General features: G+C 42.8%; 2 protein-coding genes across 4 annotated transcripts; both read right to left on the minus strand.

Moving 5' to 3' along the window:
• Positions 1-427: 427 nt before the first annotated feature.
• Positions 428-10,575, minus strand: LOC124034895 (kinesin-like protein KIF27). The gene is given in 15 exon segments (XM_046348295.1): positions 428-1,835; positions 1,951-2,128; positions 2,713-2,808; positions 2,811-2,903; positions 2,998-3,198; positions 3,348-3,443; positions 3,446-3,520; positions 3,690-3,766; positions 3,946-4,114; positions 5,727-5,891; positions 6,077-6,133; positions 6,398-6,898; positions 6,901-7,190; positions 9,680-9,884; positions 10,492-10,575. Coding segments are annotated over 14 exon segments (2,088 nt in total). The 5' UTR covers positions 9,702-9,884; positions 10,492-10,575; the 3' UTR covers positions 428-1,767.
• Positions 3,375-6,160, minus strand: LOC124036054 (kinesin-like protein KIF27). 3 transcript variants are annotated; one of them, XR_006838845.1, is made up of 5 exons: positions 5,990-6,160; positions 5,727-5,891; positions 3,946-4,114; positions 3,609-3,766; positions 3,375-3,520 (listed from the first exon to the last, which is right to left on the minus strand). XR_006838845.1 is itself a non-coding variant. In XM_046350161.1 (4 exons), the coding sequence occupies exons 2-4, from the start codon at positions 5,823-5,825 to the stop codon at positions 3,672-3,674; spliced, it is 363 nt and encodes a 120-aa protein (XP_046206117.1). In that variant the 5' UTR covers positions 5,826-5,891; positions 5,990-6,160; the 3' UTR covers positions 3,375-3,671. The 3 variants fall into 3 exon arrangements, 1 of the variants encoding a protein (XP_046206117.1); XR_006838844.1 differs by having other exon boundaries at positions 3,375-3,523; XM_046350161.1 differs by having other exon boundaries at positions 3,375-3,766.
• Positions 10,576-24,023: the final 13,448 nt, after the last annotated feature.

A 24,023-nucleotide genomic window follows, 5' to 3' on the forward strand; every position in this document is an offset into this window, starting at 1 on the left:
GTGTTGGAGCCGTCAAATAGGTGAGCAGCTGCTCTTGCGATCATTGTAATTCAACATCTCATTCCAAAATAAAGGCCATTGATATGGAGTTGGTCCCCACTTTTCTGCTGTAACAGGGACTTGCTGCAGGGATTTCCTTCCATTTAGCCACGAGCATTAGTGAGGACGGGCACTGATGTTGGGGCGATTAGGCCTGGCTCGCAGTCTGCGTTTCAATTCACCTCAAAGGTGTTCAATGGGGTAGAGGTCAGGGCTCTGTGCAGGCCAGTCAAGTTCTTCAAAATCAATCTTGACAAACCATTTCTGTATGGACCTCGCCTTGTGCATGGGGGCATTGTCATGCTGAAACAGGAAAGGGCTTTCCCCAAACTGTTGCCACAAAGTTGGAAGCACAGAATCGTCTAGAATGTCATTGTATGCTGTAGTGTTAATATTCTCCAACACTATTATTCCTCCTCCACCAAACTTTACAGTTGGCACTATGCATTGGGGTAGGTACCGTTCTCCTGGCATCCGCCAAACTCAGATTCGTCCGTCGGACTGCCAAATGGTGAAGTGGGATTCGTCACTCCAGAGAACTTGTTTACATTGCTCCAGAGTCCAATGGGGGCAAGCTTTACACTACTCCAGCCGACGCTTGGCATAGTGACTTCAGGCTTGTGCGCAGCTGCTCAGCCATGGAAACCCATTTCATGAAGCTCCCGACGAACAGTTCTTGTGCTGAAGTTGCTTCCTGAGGCAGTTTGTAACCGGTAGGGAGTGTTGCAACCGAGGACAGATGATTTTTACACGCTATGTGCTTTAGCATTCGGCGGTCCCGTTCTGTGAGTTTGTGTGGCCTACCACTTCACGGGTGAATCGTTGTTGCTCATAAACGTTTCCACTTCACAATAACAGCACTTGCAGGTAACCATGGGAGCTCTATCAGGGCAGAAATTTGACCAACTGACTTGTTGGAAAGGTGGCATACTATGACTGTGCCAAGTTGAAAGTTACTGAGCTCTTCAGTAAGGCCATTCTACTGCCAATATTTGTCTATGGAGATTGCATGCCAGTGTGGTCGATTGAATAGACCTGTCAGTAACGGACGTATGGCTGAATTAGCCGAATCCACTAATTCTAAGGGGTGTCCACATACTTTTGTATATACATTGTAATTACACTCAAATTGAAAAATCATTCAACTAAATAATGAGGATTTCTATCATCCTAATGGAGGTGTAGATTACATCTCACATTACACTGTTTCAACGTGGCTGAATGGGATGACTTCATGTGACGCCGTGCAGCTAATGTCAATGTCCAGCTTTAGGTATACTGTCGTGAGCCACTTTTAGACACCTCTGCCAAAACAACCACTATGTGGATGTCGGCTAAAGCGGATCTGATTGAAAAGAGCCCTTAGTTTCAACTAACCTGTTCTTCTAGATTAGTGTGGACGAAGGAAAAAAGTGGTCAGTATGTGCTGGAGCCTCATGGTCAGTGTTCCGGGGCACTTCGATGGAGTCCTCCTGGAATGAGCCTCTGCTGGCCCTCAGGGTAGAGTGCCTCCTAGTGCTGCAGAAGGCAGAGGGTGAGATCTGCCTCGGCTCTCTACAGGACAGACGGACCGGGGCCAGCTCCACTCTGGGAATCTGCGGGCTGGGGCTGTCCAATGCTCCGTCGCTGGCCGCCTTCCTGCCCTGGGTCTGCAGGTCTGGAGCCTAGGGGCGGGGGGAGTCGGTGACTAGCTCTCAGAGCTTCCTCTTCAGCTTACGGCTGGAGCTCTTATAGGTCTCTCTCCAGCTGCTGCAGCCTAACATGGAACACTTGTCCACTGTCCCCTGAGCCACCCTCTACACACGAGGACAAAACGAGCAGTGATAATACTGTAAAACAGACAAACACAACGAAGGGGCAGGAATACCCCACACTCATAAACATTTATCACATTGACGCATACAAACTGACCTTGGAGCTGCTGCATTGGTATCTGTATGTCGTGCTGGTGCTCTTGATGCTGCTCAGTGAGCCGGCAGTCTGTGTCCAGAGTGAGGCGCTGTAGAGCTGCCTCCATCTCCCTGGTCACCGCCTCCTGCTCGCCACTCTGCAACTGCAGCCGCCGCTCCGACTCCCGCAGACACAGCACCTGGAGGGGCCAAGGGAACGCTTTCAACTATCCACTCAGTTATTGACGGGTAGTTTAGCAGGAGGGTAATGGAAGGTTAGGAGTGCAGTGAACCATCTCTTTTATGTTTGCCTAAGAAGAACTTTTAAACTAGTCCCACTTCTGTCCCAAACCCTTTTCCAGTTTCAATTCTGCCCCAAATCCTTTTCGACCCCCTAATCTCAATCCCAGCACCCCAGCCTTTCCCCAAATGAAGGTTCTATTGCAGAGTGTACTGTCAACTAGAGATACTACTTTGTAGTAGGCATCACCTAGTTCGCCCATTGTGAGTGTTTATTCCAAACAGCATGCAAAATAGCATGTTCACTATCCAGCAGTGTTAAAGCTAGCTAGGCTAGTAAGACCCTCCCTCCCCAGACTGGTTATCACACTGCGAAATCTCTGATGATGATTTGCATTGAGTTTCACTTTGAACAAATCTGGTCGTATCGCTCGCCAATGGTCAAATCACTCTCCTCATGTCGCCTCCTTCATCGAAAATAACTGAATTACGGTAGCTTGGTTGCTCAAAGTAGTGTGTGGTGTGTGTGTGTTGGGACTCTGACCTTGTTGAAGTATTTGACCAACAGTGCCGAGGCCTCTGGAAGTGACAGCTCTCTCGGCGCCCTCATGACGTCATTGTGGTCATCTCCGTGTCCCGAGGTCTCTGTCTCTCCTGGATGGAATAGTTCTTCAACTCTACTGCAGCATCCAGAGCCTCCAAGACCTCCTCCGACTGCAGCAGAGCATGCTCCTCCTATACACACACACACCATGTATTTCTACATCAGCCCCCTGTAGTCAGTGTGACATCCACGCTGAAGGAAAATAGGCAACGTTAAGGAGCTCACCTCTGGCGTGAGCACCCTGCCGTCCCTCAGCTGCGTGTCCCTCTTCTGATGCAGGATCCCTCTCTCTCCTTCAGCAACTGACACTCCACACAGCCCTGCTGCAGAGAGGGACAGTCGCCTCTCTACCCCTCCTCTCTCCTCAAGCTCCTGATCCAGATCTCCCAGATGGGCCGACACGCGCAGCAAGTCCTGACTCAGAGCCTGAGGTACACACGTGAACGTATGCACACGCACTTTTCAATTGCAGACAACAACATTGGAATGCCAACACACGCAAAATGTATGGTTCTTTTTTCTTTTTTTTCTCATACGTCAATACTTTGGATTTCTAAGCCCCGCTCTGTGTTTACCTGGCTGGAGCGAAGCTTCTTGATCTGCAGCTGGTTCCTCTCCTGAACACAGGCCTCTCGGTGCCGCAGCACCTCTTCTCTTCTCTGCACCTCAGCTCCTCCTCCAGCTCCTGCAGGCCCCTCCTCCTCTCCAGAGCACGCTCCTCGTGTTCTAGCCACATACGTCTCTCAGACTGCTGGGCATCGTACAGGGGCAAAACACACACGCAGTTTGCTTATTTTCAACTATGTTGAATATCCAAATGAGATCTAAGGAATCACCATGACTGCAAGGAGGGGCAACTCAAATCTGTGATCCCTTGCCGATGTAATATGGCTACACTTTTAATTCTGGAGGCTAGCCCTGCTCTGTGTCTCCGCCTTCTTTAGGCGCAGCAGGTTCACCGTCTGACTCCGCCTCTCTCTGCGCTCCTTGCACCCTACAAAAGGCACAGGCCGGTCTTAGCAATGAACAGGCTGGATTCTGTTTGCTTGTCAATGTGCGGTTCATAGAGCGCCTGCGATATATCCATCTGATTAAAGAAGTAGTCTGTCTTGAGCAAACAGAACAATTACATAGCTCTGAAGCAGGATGTTACAGTATTACAGACTTGCTCACCTGAATCCCTTTCTCCCCACTCCTCTTCCTCATCTTCGCTCCTTTCCTTCAGTGTTTTTTGAGGGCAGTGGACCTCATCTCTCTCTATCTGAGCCAGCAGCAGCTGACTGCGGGTCTTAAAGGCAGCCATCACCCTCTCCAACGAACAGGCCGGAGGACTAGTATGGATCTACATAAGAAACACACTAACAGAAACTCCATTGTGGCACACATACCGCCACACCGGCGGTCACGAGTCTTGAAGGCAGTCAAATTACCATTTAGTCACAGTAATTAGTCTTCTCCAAACTCTGATGCTGCTGCTGGTCATTAGTGGCCTAGAAAACTTGCTAACTGCCTGGTACTCAGCACTTTATTGTCCCTCTAATCACTCTGACATCAATGAAAATGTATTTGGAAATCTAAATCAAACACTTAATGAGAGCCCATGAGCTAATGTTTCGCAATATTTCTATAGGCTATGCAATTGAGAAAACAGAGTGATGGTCTCTAATAAAAGTGGCCAAATAACTTCTTCAAATGAATGCACATCAATCTGCTTTACAGGGTGTGTAGAGCCTAACTGGCAGATATAAGCAGCACGTGAGTTTCAAGTTTGGGGAAGATCATTTTCACCATAGAAATGCACCTTTATAATAAAAGCATCACATGCATAATTGCATTTGCGGTCACTTTTGATAATGGTGTGTTCCACTAATGGAACAGTCATGCTTCTAGCCTACTACTATGTGCACATTGCTGCGCTTAGAATGTGAAGAAATAGCCTTATAGTTTATCAACATTTTAAGCTAAATGTTCTGATCTGTTGCGTCAGCCACATTGCATAAAAAAAATGTTTTTATACTAGCGGTTATATTATCGAATCCCACAACTGTCCCAGACTGTTTGGAATATTTATTTCTCGCACAGAATAGAATAGGTCGACTTTTGTACTATAGGGAATAGTAGCCTGATATAGGCTAGTGTTATTGCTGTTCCTTAGGGCTTCTCATCTTGTTGGCTGATGAAAAGTAAATATGGTCAATTTTTTCAAATCCTCATTAGAGTCGCATCATGCAGCCTTACAATGAATGTATTAAAAATCAAAACATATCGTTTGTAGAACAACTAAAGTTACATTAATAACTCTAAATTAAGCATATAGGAAGACCTATTCCTTTGTCAACCGCTTCACACAGAATAGCCGAATGTGCGCACTCCCTCAAATCCTTTGGAGAAAATATTTATATTTTATTGAACTTTGCTCAATTGTATTCTTCATACTATAAAACAATATAAAATAATGCCACGGAATTCTAAACAAATCTTGTCTGCCAAATGAACAAGTGTAGCCCACAGCCATTTGGCATAGCCACATCAGAACAACTCAGAGTACACTGTACTATTATTTTCTTCTGAAATACACTACAGTTTCTTCATATCGTGCTTCTTTAGACCTGTCTAAAATAAACAATACATTTATTGTGAAGGTGTAGGCTATATTACATGGATGTATTAGACTTTTTTAAATGGCTTGTAGGCTATGTGTGGAAGCCAGGAGATGCTAAATGTGTTTATGTTAATTAACGGGCAATTACCGGAGACTGACAGTTATTTGCTTGACAATCACCAGCTGACAATAATTGTGACCGCCACAGCCACACACACAGCCACACACACACACAGCCACACACACACACACACACACACACACACACACACACACACACACACACACACACACACACACACACACACACACACACACACACACACACACACACACACACACACACACACACCTCGTACAACCATGGCCTTAGCTGATCATGGGAACACGGAGGTCTCCTCGCTGACTTCCCAGAAGCCCCAGTGTCCAGCGAGGGTCTAAAGGATCCCATCCTGAAGGTCAGGAGGTCACCACAGAGACGATCTATCAACAGCTGCTGTTCCACCAGCTGCTCCTTCTGCACGCCCAACCAACGGAAAAAACATCAGTCATCACCCACTGTAGAAATGCCCCATTCAATCGTCGTATCTCAATATCCTCTCTCTCTCTTTCTACCTTAATTTGTCTGTGCTCCCTCTCCTCCTGTAAGGACTGGAGGTGTGTCTGTTTCTCCTGTAGCAGTGTCTGCACCTGCCTCTACACCTGCTCCAGCTCAGATTCCCTCAGGTCAAACACCTGCTTGTCTATAGCCAGAGTATACTGATGGAAGAAGGGAGAGTGGGAGAGAGACTGAGTAAAATAGAGTTGGGGGGGGGGGGGGGGAGAGAGACAAATACAATTTATACCTATGTTTAGAATATAATTTGTAAACAGATTATACTGAGCAAACAAAGCTGAGAAACAGAGTCCACTATACACACAACCTGGCAGTTCTTGAGCTCACGTCTGAGCTGGAGGATGGTGATCTGTTGAGACTCATCCCCTGCACCCCCCACAGTTTGTTGATAGCCAGTGTGGCTAAGCTCCCTGTGCCTCTCCAGCCATTCCTGCAAACGCCGCTGCAGAGCAGGACTTCGGGTGGAGTTCTGGAGCTCCTCCAATAGGAAGGCAGCGTCCTGTGCAAGGCAGCGGTACTGGGACTCCCTCCACTAGAGCCGCCCCCCTGTCATCACGCTCCTCCTGAGTGGCCTGTTTGGTGCTGTCACTCAAAGCAATCCCTCTCCTTGTCTTATCCTTCTCTCTCAGTGCCTCTCCCAGAGTCTGGACCTCCTGCTCCAGCTCCCCCACACGAGCCTCTCCAGGCTGCCAGCCCGAACATGCCCTGGCAGGACACAACCCAGGCTGGTTCTTCACGTAGCATGGCTGTGAGGCAAACTGAAGCACACTCAGCGTCTCTGCGAAACTGTGGTGGGAAGGGCTGACGCAGGCCACTATCAGTGTGTGAGCAGAGCCGCCCAGTGAGTCCCGGAGGATACGCGTGATCTTGGCGTCGGGGTACGGCACGTGGTTGTGCCGGCGATTGGAGAGTGCGTGTTGGAGAGTGCGAGAATGACGTTGCCCAACACCAGCAGGCCTGTGTTCCCGGTGCGTGCAGCCCGCTCTGACCCAGACAGATCCACCAGGTGGAGTTTAGAGGAGCGGAGGGAGCCATTGTCGTGGTCATCCTGTGTCAGCTGTAGGGTAACGATAGCATGTGAGCGGCTGGAGAGCTCGTTCTTCTGAGTGGGGCCAGTGTGCCTCAGGGCATTGCCAGCCTCCAGGACGCTCAGCAACTCCCCACCGGAGGTACTCACAGTTTCTCTTGCCACAACTACCACTGAAACAAACCCACACACTACAGTCAGATTCCATACATCATGTACAGTGCAAAGATCTGGAAATCAGCATTTGTCCTACCACTTTTAAAAGGGGGACATCCAACTCTTTTAAATAATTATAGGCCAATCTCAAAGCTGTCACCCCTGGTGAAAATACTTGAAACCCTTGTGAGTGAACAGCTAAGAGTTTTTATTTACTAACTATTTTATCAATGTACCAATCGGGCTTCAGGAAGACGCATAGCACAATTAAAGCTGCCATGAAGGTTTTAAATGATATCACTGAAGCCCTTGACAAAAAACAGCACTGTGTCTCACTTTTTATTGATCTCTCTAAGGCTTTTGATCATGCTATACTAAGGCAGAGATTGTCGAGTGTAGGTCTTTCGGAGCATGCAGTGGCATGGTTTGCTAACTATCTGTCTAATAGAACTCAGTGCACTCAATTTGATGGGCTGTTAAATTGTCTGTCTTTAATGGTGTGCCCCAAGGCTCTGTACTTGGTCCTCTCCTATTCACTATTTATATAAATGATTTAGACAAATGTCCAACATCCGCAACTTCATTTTTATGTTGATGATACTGTTATTTACTGTTGTGCCTCGTCTCTTACAAAAGCTTTCCAGAACTTGCAAACAGCTTTTTATACTGTTCAACATACCTTGTGTCAATTGAAGCTTATCCTCAATACTGACAAAACTAAACTAATGGTGTTTTCTAAAGCAATAAATAGACCTCTGAACCTTTCACCTATTACTACCTGTCAGGGCAAGGAGATTAAGGTTGTAACCAAATATAAATATCTTGGAATTTTAATTGATGACGGCCTCTCTTTTAAATTGCACATTCAACAACTTACAACAAAATTGAAGCTGAAATTGGGATTTTATTTTAGGAATAAGGCCTGTTTTTCTTTTGAAGCCAGAAGGAGGCTAGTATCAGCTACATTTATGCCTTTACTAGACTATGGGGATATTTTATATATGAATGCTTCCGCTCAGTGTTTGAGATCAATTGACACCCTTTCCATTGGCACTTTGAGATTTATTTTAAACTGCAAAACCCTTACGCACCACTGCACTTTGTATACCAGGGTTGTCTGGCCTTCTCTAGTCACTCGTAGGCTCAGTCACTGGTATACTTTTATTTACAAAGCCATTTTGGGTTTACTACCTATTTATTTGGGCATTTTTATTGTTCAGAAATGTGGTGGGTACTCTCTTCGTTCGCTGGACTTTATCCTGCTAACTGTTCCAAATGTCCAAACTGAATTTGATAAAAGGGCTTTTATGTACTCTGCGCCATCGTCTTGGAAAGCCTTACAAAATACTTTTAAACTGGAAGAACTCGCCCTGATTAGTATTTTTAAATCACTGATGAAGGATCTTGAGACTGATTCCCTGACCTGTCAATGTTTTTAATTTGCTGTTTTTGATTTTGTTATACTCTTGTGAATTCTATGTTTTTTTTATACTAGATTATTTGTAGTTTTTCCATGTTGTTTGTCTGTAATTTTTGTAATGACTTGGTGCTGCCGATCTTGGCCAGAACCCTCTTGAAAATGGATTTTAAATCTCAATGAGCCCTTCCTGGTTAAATAAAAATAAATGTCAAAAATGTGGAAAGTATTCAAACCCCTTGACTTTCCCCCCATTTTGTTACATTGCAGCCTTATTCTAAAAATGATTCAATTGTTTTTTTCCCCTTATCAATTTACACACAATACCCCATACTGAATGACAAAGCAAAAACAGGTTTTTAGAAATGTCATATTTCTGTTTTCTTTTTTACATATTTGCTGAAATTTCTAAAAACCCTGTTTTTGCTTTGTCATTCATTATGGGGTATTGTTTGTAGATTGATGAGGGGGAAAAAATGCTCTAATCAATTTTAGAATAAGGCTGTAAAGTAACTAAATGTGGAAAAGTCAAGTGGTCTGAATACTTTCCGAATGCATTGTACTTCCATTCATTTTTTCAACTTGTACCGGGGGGACCTTCAGATGAGTCCTGTGAGGCCTGTGGGTCTCCTAGAGCAAAACATGTGTGTGTGAGTCTCACCTTTGTGCAGAGGGGTCATATTAGTGTGTAGCCCTAACAGTTTGGACACCACAGAAAGAAGATGTCAGATTGGTTGTACCAACTTCAGACGAGTCTCCTGAGACTTGTGGAGGGCGTAGAGAAAACCGGAGAACATCCTGGTGTTCTTGAGTCTCATCTTTCCATAGTTTTGTAGGCCAAACCGTTCGGATGATACAGATGATTTTGTGAGAAGACCGATTTTCGGGATGTCTTATGGTCTGACAAACCACGGTCTAGCTCTGTCACCAGGGATGCGGAAGTACGACATAGGCATATGCAGTGGATTGAGATACATCCCATGCAAACTGACAGATTTTTATGGGGCGCGGACATCGGCCTTAGGGGGTTAAACACACACACTTGACACGTCACACACACCCTAGCACAGACAGAGCGAGGGGTGTTACCAGTGTACCATCTCTCTGACATGCAGCTCCTTGTTGCCAGTCTGGACCTCCAGCAGGTCCCTGAGCTCCTCCTGGTACAGTTCCATGTAGGACACCCTAACGTCTACCGCAGCCCTGGCATCCGCAGCTCTCCTCTCCCCCAAGAGCACAAACAGATCTGCTGCAACCCGACCAATGATGCCACTCTCCTCCTCCGGCAGAGATGCTAACAAGGGTACAAGTACAGAGAGAGAGCAACTTCCTTGGTGAAAACACAAAAGCAGAGTTGTCTGATGATAATATAATAGTGTAATTGTATAATCATAAGATTCTCTGCATTTGCCTCAAATGACAGTTCAGGGTAGAATCATAGTAGATAGATTATTCAATGATTCATGTCAGAACATCATCATCCCTCAATGCACTTGGTGTCTGCATGATGTCAAAGAGTACAATTGGGCTCACACTTTTAAAGGCCCAGTGACGTCAAAACTAGATTTACCTACGTTTTATATATATTTCCACACTATGATGTTGGAATAATACTTTGAAATGGTGAAAAGAATGACAATGCCCTTTTAGTGTAAGAGCTGTTTGAAAAGCACCTGAAATCTCAGCCTGTTTTTGGTGGGATGGAGTTTAGCCTTCCATGGTGACATCAACCACATTTCCAGGTTTCCCCTCCCACCCAGACCCCTCCCTGACAGTCTAGCTCTTGAAGCGAATTGATTTTGACCATTTTAATTGAAAACAATCACAGTAAGGTACTTAATTGTTACTCAGAAAGTACTTGATATTGAGATAAAAGCGGCTGCATTGGACCAATAACTTACCTACATGTCCCCCACCAAGGGTGTATGTCTTTCCAGACCCGGTTTGTCCATAGGCGAACACTGTAGCCCGTCAACTAGAGATGCCACCAGAGGTTTGACACAGGACTTGTAAACCTGACCCGTCGGTCCAAAGGCGTGGTCGGTCGCTACCCAGCATCACCTGGACGGTGTCGGGCACCACACACTGCTGGTGGTTGTGGAGCACCTTTTTGGGAAACAACGGTCTGACCCGAACCGCAACCTCTCCCATTACCAAACCCGTCACTGGTAACGTCTGATACTAAATGAGTCACCCTGTCTACCTCTCGGGATGTTCACACAAGACACCCACTTTGTTTTCTCGATAAAGGCTTGTTGAAAGAAATACGTCTAACGTTAGTTGTACAGTAACTTGTTCACTTCAGAAACCACGACTTTTCGCACTTTGGACTGTGAAATGAAAAGCTGTCATATCTGGCGTTGTTGATTTGAAAGAACAAAGTTCAACTTCAACTTTTTCAACTTTTTAACTCGAACAAACAGACTGGCAAAAACAAACTGTTCGAGCTGACCGTTGATTGCTGGGTTCGCTACAGTACCTAGCTAACGTTTAGTTTTCCACTATCTTACCGTCCATCTCCATTGTTGTTACTTGTCTGACTACTTTTGTTGTCTATCTCTAGTTGCCATGGATTTCACCGATAAATCAAGGAAAGCTCGTGCTTTTCTATCCAAGGAAAGAGACTCGCTGTAAGACACAATCTGATGCTACAGCGCCGCCCAACGGCGTGGTTGTGCTACTGCAGGAAAATTCTAAGTTATCAAATACACAATTCAGACACCGGTATTACCGGTAAAAAAAAATAATACAAGGCAACCCCCTTCCAAACAGCTCTTATTTTAATAGTTTCTTGCAGGTATACCCCTTTTATACATATCAGTGGGTAACTGGAAAATTGGGAAGTGTTGTTAATCAAACCATGGGTTCTGTTTGCAAATTAGGAAGGTATTAAAGGTCCAGTGCAGTCAAAAACGTGATTTTGTTCCCCCCTTGTGTTTTATATATATTTCCACACCATGAGGTTGTAATAATACTGTAAAATTGTGAAAACTATAATAATGCCTTTTTAGAGTGGGAGCTGTTTTAAAAGACCACCTGAAATTTCAGCCTGTTTTGGTGGGATGGTGTTTGTCCTGCCTGGTGACATCCCCAAGCAATAAATGAGTTAATAGACCAAATAAGAAAATGTTCCAAACCTCTCTGCCAATAACAGCTCATTTTCGGTTTCCCCCTTGCCACTCAGACCACTGCCAGACAGATATAAAATTGCTCTTGCTAAGAAGCTATTTTTTCTTATGATGATTTTGTTTGAAAACAATCACAGAACGGTGTTACCCAGAAATGATTTGATATTGAGATAAAAACGGATAAAAAATACAAGGCAATGTTTACAGTGCTTTCAGAAACTATTCATACCCATTGACTTATTTCACATTTTTTTGTGTGACAAACTGAATTCAAAATTGATAAAAGATGTTTTTAAATCTCACCCATTTACACACAATACCCCATAATGACTAGGCGAAAAAAAGTTTTTGTTGTCTGTGTGTAAATTTATTGAAAATTAAATACAGAAATATCTCATTTGCATAAGCATGCTATTTACACCCCTGAGTCAATCAATACTTTGTAGAAGCACCTTTGGCAGCGATTGCAGCTGTGAGTCTTTCTAGGTAAGTCTCTAAGAGCTTTGTACACCCGGACTTTGCAAAATAAATTTTACCTTTATTTAACTAGGCAAGCCAGTTAACAACAAATTATTTGGCGGCCTACCCCGGCCAAATCCAGACGACGCTGGGCCAATTGTGTGCCGCCCTCTGGGACTCCCAATCACAGCCGGATGTGATACAGCCTGTAATCAAACCAGGGACTGTAATGACGCCTCTTGCACTGAGATGCAGTGCTTTAGACCACTGCGCCACTCGGGAGCTCAGTCTATGTTAGACAATCATTTTCAGGTCTTGTGATTTAAGTCAAAACTGTGTCCTGCTTTAAATTAAGTGCAGCTTATAAAGCCTTCATAAACACTACATTTGTTACAAATCATCTACAACCGCATGTCATGCTTTATAAAAGGTTAATAAATGTGGCATAACTGTGTGCCATAACCACCAATGTCAAATGTGAAAAAAACCACTATGTCAAATAGAAAAGGAAAGGGAAAAGGGGGATACCTAGTCAGTTGTACAACTGAATGACTTCAACTGAAATAAGACATAAACCTGTGCTTTGTAAAGGGTGACATATGCACCTCTTAATAAAGGCCTTATAAATCATATTAAATTGAGGCTTCACAAAGCATTTATAACCCTGTCATGCATCTTGGTATTCCCAGGATCTACCAAACGTAAAAATGTATTCGCGCATGACTGTAAGTCACTTTGGTTGAAAGTGTCTGCTAAATTGTATATATATATTATATTACTCTAAATGGATGGCCCAATGTAGGATGGCCAACCTCTTTTCCTCTTGGGTGCATAGTCAATATTGGACCTGACCTCAACCTTGCCCAAAATGCTGTGCTGCAAGATGACACACATTCTAAAGTGCAGTCATGCACAGCAAAAAACGTTAGTAGGGCCTTATATATTCGGTATTTGTTTTTTATCTACTTCAAGTTTTTTCTCTTCAAAATTTCGTTTTCTCTTCTGTTTTTCCATTATTCGGATTTCCCCCATTTGTTCTATTTTCCCCATTTTCTTCACACTTTTTAAAAAATAGGAAAACAACTACATTTAGATTTTCTGCTGTTTTTTAATCACAAAAATAGTCAGTTTCTCTGTGTGGGCCTGTGTCAGAGATAAAGAGTTGATATTGTAGCTTTGGCCATCTCGCTCTTCAACCAGACTCCACAGGTGCACCTTGATCCTCCCACACACCAGATAGAGCAGACACACATCTCCACATTTCTACTGTCGCCTGAGCTGAGCAACTCACCTGAGAGAAGAAAGAAGGTACATGCACACATAACAGGGGAAAAATACTTACAGTTTCTTAATGTCTCTGTCAGGGTGTCTGAGTAGTGAAGTGTCCCCAGGTGGACTAGGGCCTGTTGTACAGTAGTCAGCAGAGTAGCCTCCTCTCCCCTAGCCTCCATGAGAACCAGAAAATCAGCCACAAGAATCTGAAGTTGCCTTTGTGGGGAGCATACACGTTTGGGTTCTGTTGTGTACTGATGTGACTTACTGAGATATGATGTCACCACGTCGGTGAAGGAATGTGAGGGGTTACACGGACCGTGATGGAGTAAAGACATGTTGAAGTTGACCTCTGAGTCTGGTTGATTTAATTCAATATAATATCTCAACTTAGCACGAGTTGTAAGCATAAGATTGAACAGGTTCCTGCCTCCAATTGACGAAGGCTACTTATACAAATTCACAAATTGAGTGTGGGAATGTCCATGTGAAGTTGATAAACATCAACAAATAGGGCACTGACAGCTGTAAGTGTAGCTGGCTAGCATGCTAACCTTATCTAGCTAGCATGCTAACCTTATCTAGCTAGCATGCTAACCTTATCTAGCTAGCATGCTAACCTTATCTAGCTAGCATGCTAACCTTATCTAGCTAGCTAATCTTATCTGTTGCTTGGTTTTTTTTAACTACACCATATTTAAAAGATTAGCCAGCTGACTCTCTGGCTGTTTGTGGAGCTGGATTTGTCATAAGCATTAATTTAGGGAAAACTTCACAACAGATGGAAATCACTGACCTGTCTTTGACCTTGCCATCTATTGTTATCTCCAAAGTTTTGGCATCTTCCATAAATTGCGGCTGCGAATCCACCACAGAAATAGTTAGAAGGAATAAGTTTGACGCTCCGGTAATATGGATAACAATTGAAAGATGGCTGATATGAGTTTTTCTACATTGTCTTGGACACGGTGCAACCTTCGATAGGTAGGCCAAGTTAGCCCATGCTTATGGTTCTCACAGGGGAAGTGAAATGATAGGCTACAAGGACTTTTATCTTTATCATGCATGCCGCAAATGACATGTAACTAACTACAAATTCCTCAAATTTTATTTTGCAGGTGCCTTTTCATTATCTGGTTTCTAACTAATGTTACACCAATCAAAGTGGAACGTGTAGTGAAGCAACACTTTAGTGGTCAATGCTATCATATCACACAATTATGCCATTTTTAAGATGGTCAGATTTATATAATTTTTCTACAGACTAGCTTGAAAATAAGTGAAAATTGACAAATTATCCAATGGATTATGATAATTTTCTGGGAAACAAAACAAGTGGATGTGCAAAAACACACTTATTAGATTTTTTTTCCATGGCTCAGGCAGATGGACACAAGGCTGTTTGGCTCATCTCAGTCATGAAGTGGAATAACTTTGCAGCTGTTTCTGAATAATTAACAATGCCATGTTGGTGGGTGTGTTGAGGAAATTACCACTAAGGATCCCATAGTCAAGTTGAAATTAATTTATGTTAATTCACGCCAGTGAAGCGATTACAAACAGCACTTCACACTACAAGTTAGTCAGAAGCTCTGAGGAGGTATTTCCCCCTCAGGATATTTATACTATCACTTTTTCAAAAAAGTGCATCCTTTCTCAGCAAAGCGTTTGCTCACAGAGAATGGCTGCCCAGGAGAAGAACACCTGGCAACCAAACCTTATCTAGCAGTCTGGGTGTTCAGCCAATGTTCCAATCCTACCGGGCCGACCTTTTGAGAGCAAACCTCAGGCACCCTATCTGTCTATATTGTAGGCGCATTTCTAAGTATGCAACAGGTCAAACATGTACGATAAGTGTGAGACACTAAGCAGAAAGAGACACAGTAAAATTCCACTACAGATGGTAACATTCAAATAAAACCCAGCCCTGAAACCATAGCCGTAGGAAAGCAGTTTGGGGTTGGGGGTGCTTAGAATGTTTGGCAAAACATGTTTGACTTGTTTTTTAAATTATGATTTTTCAGGGTGTGCTGCATCCCTACTTCCTGAGGTTATGCCTGAAACAAAAGTTAGGCTGAAAATAATTTGTATGTCATGTCTTAGGAAAAGACACCGCATTCACACGGATTTGCGAGAAGTGGGCAGTTCAGAATTGGTACTTCAAGCCCAAATATATCATACTTTGACTAAAACAATGACTTGTTGATCTAAATCATTGTGTAACATGGCTAAGCTCTATAGTCTTTCAGCTCTAAAAGATGGATATCCAGTAGTGTGGGTGTTTAACCAAATGTAGGATGTCTATATGCCACTGTATAATCAATAAGGTAATGTATGTATAGCATAGTATACTGTATTGTGTGTAGTTGAAAAGCGGCTTAACCCCTGCTTCCACAGTGCACCATTCCCACATTACTCCAACTGCATTTGAGGCCAATTTGTGCTTCAAATAGCCACTCTCCACACATACATTATGTTGGAGAGTTTGTGTTGTGTGCAGTAGCGGTGTGTGGGTAAAGGTCACTGAGGATGCCCAGCAAGGGGAAAAAAGCCATATTACAACCTATGTTGTGATAATTGCATTGTTTTCTCTATAACCTGTTAGTTCATATAGTAACAATGTACGCTGACAGTCGGGAAGCAAGTTCAGGGAGTGAATACATTTAATTAATAAATGAACAAAACAAGAAACACAAACAGCGTACCGACATGACAAGAACAGATACAGGAACAATGGCGACTGGGGAAGAAACCAAAGGGAGTGACATATAAAGGCCAGGTAATCAAGGAGGTGATGGAGTCCAGGTGTGTCATTATGCGCCTAATGCTGGTGACAGGTGTGCGCCCTAAACGAGCAGCCTGGTGACCTAGAGGCCGGAGAGGGAGCACATGTGACACATCCCTTGTCACAGTGATGTATAGGCCTAAGGATGAGAAAATAAGAAGACACAATGCTAGAATAAATGATTTGTTTAATCACAAATCCGGAGATGAACATCTAGTTCAAATAGTTACATGACCGCACAGTCAAGCAAGTTAATGTTTCAGAGATTTTCGGACTGCTAAACAACTATAGATTTAGAACCACAAGTCGCAATGAAAACAGGAGCTGCCTCCACTATTCCAACACCATTTCAACTTCAATATTTCAACATCATCAAATCATCTATGCTTAGTCTAATAGTGACAACTAAGATACAGTGACAACAGGTGTTCCAACACGTGTCCTGAGGGATGCTGCTCTGTGATGGGCAGCTATAATACTATTACGGTACATATATGAGTTATCAAATGAAGTTGTTGTCAAGTACAGTTTTATTGACATTTATAGACATTCAAAGGTTCAAAGGTTCAAGGACAATTTACAGCCTTCAGAATGTATTATTCATACCCCTTGACCTATTCCACGTTTTTTTCTCACGCATCTAAACACAATAACCCATAATGACCGTGAAAAGACGTTTAAAGAAATTGTAGCATTTTTTTTATTTACATGCATACCAGTCAAAAATGTGTACACACCTAACTTTTGAACACACCTAATATTTTATATTTGAAGAATGTCAAGTATAAAATATTTGGATTTGTTAAAATATTTGGATTTGTTTAACACTTTTTTGGTTACTACATGATTCCATATGTGTTATTTCATAGTATTGATGTCTTCGCTATTATTGTGATGAAGCATACAGTTGAAGTCGTAAGTTTACATACGATTGAAGTCAATAAAACTTGTTTTTCAACCACTCCACAAAACTATAGTTTTGGCAAGTATGGTTAGGACATCTACTTTTTGCATGACACAAGTCATTTTCCCAATAATTGTTGACAAACAGATTATTTCACTTATAATTCACTGTATCACAAATCCAGTGGGTCAGAAGTTTACATACACTAAGTTGACTGTGCCTCTAAACAGCTTAGGAAATTTCATAAAATTATGTCATGGCTCAGGAAGGAGACGTGTTCTGTCTCCTAGAGATTAACGTACTTTGGTGCGAAAAGTGCAAATCAATCCCAGAACAACAGCAAAGGACCTTGTGAAGATGCTGGAGAAAACAGGTACAAAAGTATCTATTTCCACAGTAAAACGAGTCCTATATCGACATAACATAAGGCCGCTCAGCAAGGAAGAAGCCACTGCTCCAAAACCGCCATCAAAAAGCCAGACTATGATTTGCAACTGCACATGGGGACAAAGATTGTACTTTTTGGAGAAATGTCCTCTGGTCTGACGAAACAGAAATAGAACTGTTTGACCATAATGACCATTGTTATGTATGGAGGAAAAAGGGGGAGGCTTGCAAGCTGAAGGACACCATCCCAACCGTGAAGCACGGGGGTGGCAACATCATGTTGTGGGGGTGTTTTGCTGCAGGAGGGACTGGTGCACTTCACAAAATAGATGGCATCATGACGAAGGACAATTATGTGGATATATTAAAACAACATCTCAAGACATCTTCAAAATGGACAATGAGCCCAAGCATACTTCCAAAGTTGTGACAAAATGGCTCAAGGAAAACAAAGTCAAGGTAATGGAGTGGCCATCACAAAGTCCTGACCTCAATCCTATAGAAAATGTGTGGGCAGAACTGAAAAGGCGTGTACAGACAAGGAGGCCTACAAACCTGACTCAGTTACACCAGCTCTGTCAGGAGGAATGGGCCAAAATTCAGCCAAATGAATGTGGGAAGATTGTGGAAGGCTTCCTGAAACGTTTGACCCAAGTTAAACAATTTAATGGCAATGCTACCAAATACTAATTGAGTGTATGTAAACTTCTGGGAATGTGATGAAAGAAATAAAAGCTGAAATAAATCATTCGCTCTACCATTATTTTGATATTTCATATTATTAAAATAAAGTGGTGATCCTAACTGACCTTAGACAGGGATTTTTTTACTAGGATTACATGTCAGGAATTGTGAAAAACTAAGTTTAAATGGATTTGGCTAAGGTGTATGTAAACCTCCGATTTCAACTAGATATCTGATGAAGGGTATTAAACAATTGTGTTGAAAGTTTCCAAGGGCAAAGTGGTCTCCATCATTGGGAAATTGAAAAATTATAGAACTTCCCAGACTCTGCCTGGAGCTGGCCGTCCGACCAAAATCAGTAACTGGAGAGGGACCTTGGTCAGGGAGGTGACAAGAACCCATTGACCACTCTAACAGAACTACAGAGTTCCTTGGCTGAGATGGGATAACCTGCCAGAAGGACAACAGGCTCTACAGCACTTAACCAATTTGGGCTTTATGGGAGAAGGACCAGACAGAAGCCACTCCTGAGAAAAAGGCACATGACAGCATGCCTAGAGTTTGCAAAAGGGCACATAAATGACTCTGAGAGCATAAGGCAAGAGATTCGTAGATTCTGTGATCTGATGAAACAAAAATGTATCTCTTTGGCCTGAATGCAAAGCACTATGTCTGGAGAAACCAGATACAGCTCATCACCCATTTAACATCATCCCTACTGTAAAGCATGGTGATTGCAGCATCATGCTATGGAGATGCTTTTCAGTGGCATGGACTGGGAGACTGGAACGGATAGAGGGAACAATGAACAGAGACAAATACAGGCAAATCCTTGATGAGAACCTGTTTCAGAGTGCAAACGACCTTAGACTGGGGTGAAGATTTATGTTCCAACAGGACAATGACCCCAAGCTTACAGCCAAATTAATGCAGGAATGGCTTCAGAACTATAATGTGAAAATCCTAGAGTGGCCCAGCCAAAGAACAGACTTGAATTCCATTGAAAATCTGTGGAAAGACTTGAAGATTGTTGTTGACCGCCACTCCCCATCTAACTAACAGAGCTTGAGAAAATCTGCAAGGAAGATTGTGTGTAAATCCCCATATCCAGATGGCAAAGCTGATACAGACATACCCGTGACGACTCAAAGCTGTAATCGCCATCAAAGGTGCTTCTAAAAAGTATTGACTCAGGGGTGTGAATACTTAAGTAAATTAGATATTTCTGTATTTTATTTTAAATACATTTGCAAACATTTCTAAAAACATGTTTTAAGTTTGTCATTATGGGGTATTTTGTGTAGAATAGGGTGTAGAATACTGTCATTCTCTCATCCCGGATTTACGGTATTACCGGCATGCTAACAAATTTAACACAAGTAATAGCGAATTCTTATGGAGGTTATTAGCTAATTATGATAATGGGTGCAAACAAAAATATACAAATCGCAAAGACGGCAATCTAGCAGTACAGGTAGGAGCTACCGAATGTCATTTTTGGTGAGTTTGGACATATCACAAGTGAATGTGAACGAGAGACTGTGAAAATGTCTTGACACATGCTTGTCTGAAGGAGGAACAGTACTGGCGCAGCATGTGTACACACTGTGTCTGTGTTGAGTCTGGAGTCGCTAGGGCAATGGGCCTGCCCACTCTGCTCAGAGAAGAGGGGTGGAGGAGCAGAATGCCAGAGAAGGGAGAGGAGAAAAAAAGCAAGGAAATCAAGATAATAGTGGCAGCTGTACAGATAACTCTCATCCAAAACGCTTTGACTTCTCAAACACATCAGAAAGCTAACACAATATGCTGTCCCCGTCGCCTTGTTAATTCAGACACTTACTTAGATAAGTAGCAAGTTTAAACTTAGGGGTCGCGGTAATGCAGAAGGATGCGTTTTCACACAGTATAAAATAATAAAATGCTTAACAAATATCTTGCTGCGTTTTTGTAAAGGCAGATCAAAAATGTTTGGCATCAGACTAATTTTGTGCTTCAGTTGCGGTTTCTCCACTCAGATGAGAATTCACAAATGGGCATTCAATCAGCAGACAACGCTCTGACTGATGTGTAGCTACTTTTCTCCTGGACTTTTCTCGATGTAGCCTACTTTTCTGCTAAAATGCCAGATTAAAATGCAACTTGATGCAAACCATTAGTAGCTGATTCTATGGTAAACAGGAATAAAAAATACAGTGCTTTTACATTGTAAGCTCCTTTGCTTGTGTGGCTGCCAGCCAAGTAACATTGTAGTTCTGTTGTCATCTGATGAAGCTATTTTCTGCCAAATGTGTTGCACTAATGTATTTTCTTGAAGTAAAACTATAGTTGCACGTCCCTGATCACAAAAAATGGTTGACTTTCAGTAGGACTCATCTGCTCCTGCTTTCTCACTTTATTTACAAACAAACATGTGACTGGCTCACCTGTTCTGGGGAAGTACGGTAAGCTTCATAATGTAAAATAATGTGACAGGTGAAATGAATGTGATCTGCTTCATCTTCCAACGTATTGCTCAAGTTGACTGCAGGTATTTACTTAAAAAGTAGCAACAAATATTCACATTTATTGAAACAATTCAAAGAAATAGTTTCAACAGTATTGATGGTATTAAGTCTTTTGGGTATGACGCTAGAAGCTCTGCACAACTGTATTTGGGGAGTTTCTCCCATTCTTCTCTGCAGATGCTCTCAAGCTCTGTCAGGTTGGATGGGGAGCGTTGCTGCACTGCTATTTTCAGGTCTCTCGATCGGATTCAAGTCCGGGCTCAGCCTGGGCCACTCAAGGACATTCAGAGACTTGTCCCGAAGCCACCCCTGCGTTGTCTTGGCTGCGTGCTTCGGGTCGAAAAACACGTGTCAGACAAATGTTTCACATGCGTTCCAGGAAGTCTCTCAATGTTGCATCTCTGGGTTTTGAAACTGACTTTTCAGTATCAAAGGATATGCCGTTTCAGGTTGTTGCTACTCATCCAAAATGAATCACTCGGTTATCTTATCAGTAAGTGTAACAAGCTAAATGGAGCTATTACGTTTGGATTCCCATGCCATATTGCACCCTAGATCCGTTATACAGCAGAGAGGAACATTGTTTGGACATTGAACCCTTTGTTGCTTGGCCATGACTCCGAAACAGTGAAATTAGCATGAACATAAAGTTGAAAGTCTGTCAAAACACTAGATGAGTATGGTGATCATGAGAATTTTGTTCCAGGACATCTACTCAATTGCTTTGTGTGTATGTATACATGTATACATATATATATATATATATATATATATACACACACACTAGGTTGTGTACTACACATAACCAGTGGCATAAACTTACATTTCATAATTTTCAACCGTGATCTTGCAGAGTTACTCCACCTCAAGAATTGAATTTGGTGAAAGGTTCAGCACCCGCATACTCATGCTGGCTCTCGTTCAGGCAAATGAGAAATGAGTGCACTCAGGCCATCCAGAAGGCCAAAGTTAGTTACTTTAAGGAGCAGTTTTCTCTCTGTGGGTCTAACCCCAAGAAGTTCTGGAAAACAGTTAAAGACCTGGAGAATAAACCCTCCTCCTCACAGTTGCCCATGTCCCTTAATGGTGATGATGTGGTTGTTACTGACAAGAAGCACATGGCTGAGCTCTTTAATCAACACTTCATTAAGTCAGGATTCCTATTTGACTCAGCCATGCATCCTTGCCCGTCCAACATTTCCTCATCTCTCACCCCTTTTAATGCGACTAGCCACAAAGCTTCTCCCTCTTTTTCCCCCTGACCCGCTACAAAGTTTCTCCCTGCAGGCAGTCACTGAGTCCAAGGTGCTAAAGGAGCTCCTGAAACTTGACCCAGATGAGGATTTAGATCCTTTCTTTTTAAAGTTTGCTGTCCCCATCATCGCCAAGACTATCTCTGACCTCTTTAACCCGTCTCTCCTTTCTGGGGAGGTTCCCATTGCTTGGAAGGCAGCCACGGTTCATCCTTAATTTAAAAGGGGGAGATCAAGCTGGTCCTAACCGTTATAGGCCGATATTTATATTTTGCCCTGTTTATCAAAAGTGTTGGAAAAATGTGTCAATAATCAACTGACTGGCTTTCTTGATGTCTATAGTATTCTCTCTGGTATGCAATCTGGTTTCCGCTCAGGTTATGGATCTGTCACTGCAACTTTAATGATGTCACCATTGCCCTTGATTCTAAGCAATTGCTATATTGTATTTACTTCGCCACCATGGCCCTTATCTCACCTCATTTGCTCACATCGTATATAGACTTATTTTTCTACTGTATTATTGACTGTATGTTTGTTTTACTCCATGTGTAACTCTGTGTTGTTGTATGTGTCGAACTGCTTTGCTTTATCTTGGCCAGGTTGCAATTGTAAATGAGAACTTGCCTACCTGGCTAAATAAAGGTGAAATAAAATGTTTAAAAAAGTTCATTGACTTACCAAAGCTTTTGATACAGCGGACCATTTCATTATTGGGGGCTGGTTAAGGAGTATTGGTGTCTCTGAGGGGTCTTTGGCCTGGTTTGCTAACTACCTCAGAGTGCAGTGTATAAAGTGCCCCAAGGCTCAATCCTAGGCCCCACGCTCTTCTAAATTTACATCAACAACATAGCTCAGGCAGTAGGAAGCTCTCTCATCCATTTATATGCAGATTATAGTCTTATACTCAGCTGGCCCCTCCCTGGATGTTGTGTTAAATGCTCTACAACAAGCTTTCTCAACCCTTAACCTTGTTCTAAACACCTCCAAAACAAAGGTCATGTGGTTTGGTAAGAAGAATGCCCCTCTTCCCACAGGTGTTATTACTACCTCTGAGGGTTTAGAGCTTGAGGTAGTCACCTCATAAAAGTACTTGGGAGTATGGCTAGATGTTACACTGTCCTTTCAGCACATATCAAAGCTGCAGGCTAAAGTTAAATCTAGAATTGGTTTCCTCTATCGTAATCGCTCCTCTTTCACCCCAGCTGCCCAAACAATCCTGATTCAGATGACCATCCTACCCATGCTAGATCACAGAGACATAATTTATAGATCAGCAGGTAAGGGTGCTCTTGAGCGGCTAGATGTTCTTAACCATTTGGCCATCAGATTTGCCACCAATGCTCCTTATAGGACACATCACTGCACTCTATACTCCTCTGTAAACTGGTCATCTCTGTATTCCTGTTGCAAGACCCACTGGTTGATGCTTATTTATAAAACCCTCTTAGGCCTCACTCCCCCCTATCTGAGAGATCTACTGCAGCCCTCATCCTCCACATACAACACCCGTTCTGCCAGTCACATTCTGTTAAAGGTCCCCAAAGCACACATCCCTGGGTTGCTCCTCTTTTCAGTTCGCTGCAGCTAGCGACTGGAACGAGCTGCAACAAACACTCAAACTGGAGTTTTATCTCAGTCTCTTCATTGAAAGACTCAATCCTGGACACTCTTACTGACAGTTGTGGCTGCATTGCGTGATGTATTGTTGTCTCTACCTTCTTGCCATTTGTGATGTTGTCTGTGCCCAATAATGTTTGTACCATGTTTTGTGTTGCTAGCATGCTGTGTTGCTGCCTTGCTATGTTGTTGTCTTAGGTCTATCTTGATGTACTATTGTGTTGTCTTTCGTCGTGATGTGCGTTTTGTCACATATATATATATATATATATGCATATTCTTTTTATCCCAGCCCTGTCCCTGCAGGAGGCCTTCTGTCTTTTGGTAGGCCGTCATTGTAAATAAGAATTTGTTCTTAACCTATTTACCTACTTAAATAAAATAAAAAGACAGCCATTTTCTCTACAGCAGGGCATGGGCCAGGCTGAAGTATTTCT

The sequence above is a fragment of the Oncorhynchus gorbuscha genome, linkage group LG05, assembly GCF_021184085.1.
Source record: "Oncorhynchus gorbuscha isolate QuinsamMale2020 ecotype Even-year linkage group LG05, OgorEven_v1.0, whole genome shotgun sequence".
Classification (NCBI taxonomy): Eukaryota; Metazoa; Chordata; class Actinopteri; order Salmoniformes; family Salmonidae; genus Oncorhynchus; species Oncorhynchus gorbuscha.

Excerpts from the sequence above, each read along its gene's own strand:
- LOC124036054 (XM_046350161.1), bottom strand. The coding sequence starts at position 5,825 with ATGGGATCCTTTAGACCCTCGCTGGACACTGGGGCTTCTGGGAAGTCA. Across the intron at positions 4,115-5,726 it reads TAAGGCCATGGTTGTACGAG|ATCCATACTAGTCCTCCGGC; the intron begins GTGTGTGTGTGT and ends TTTCTTATGTAG. Across the intron at positions 3,767-3,945 it reads GTGGGGAGAAAGGGATTCAG|GGTGCAAGGAGCGCAGAGAG; the intron begins GTGAGCAAGTCT and ends TGCCTTTTGTAG.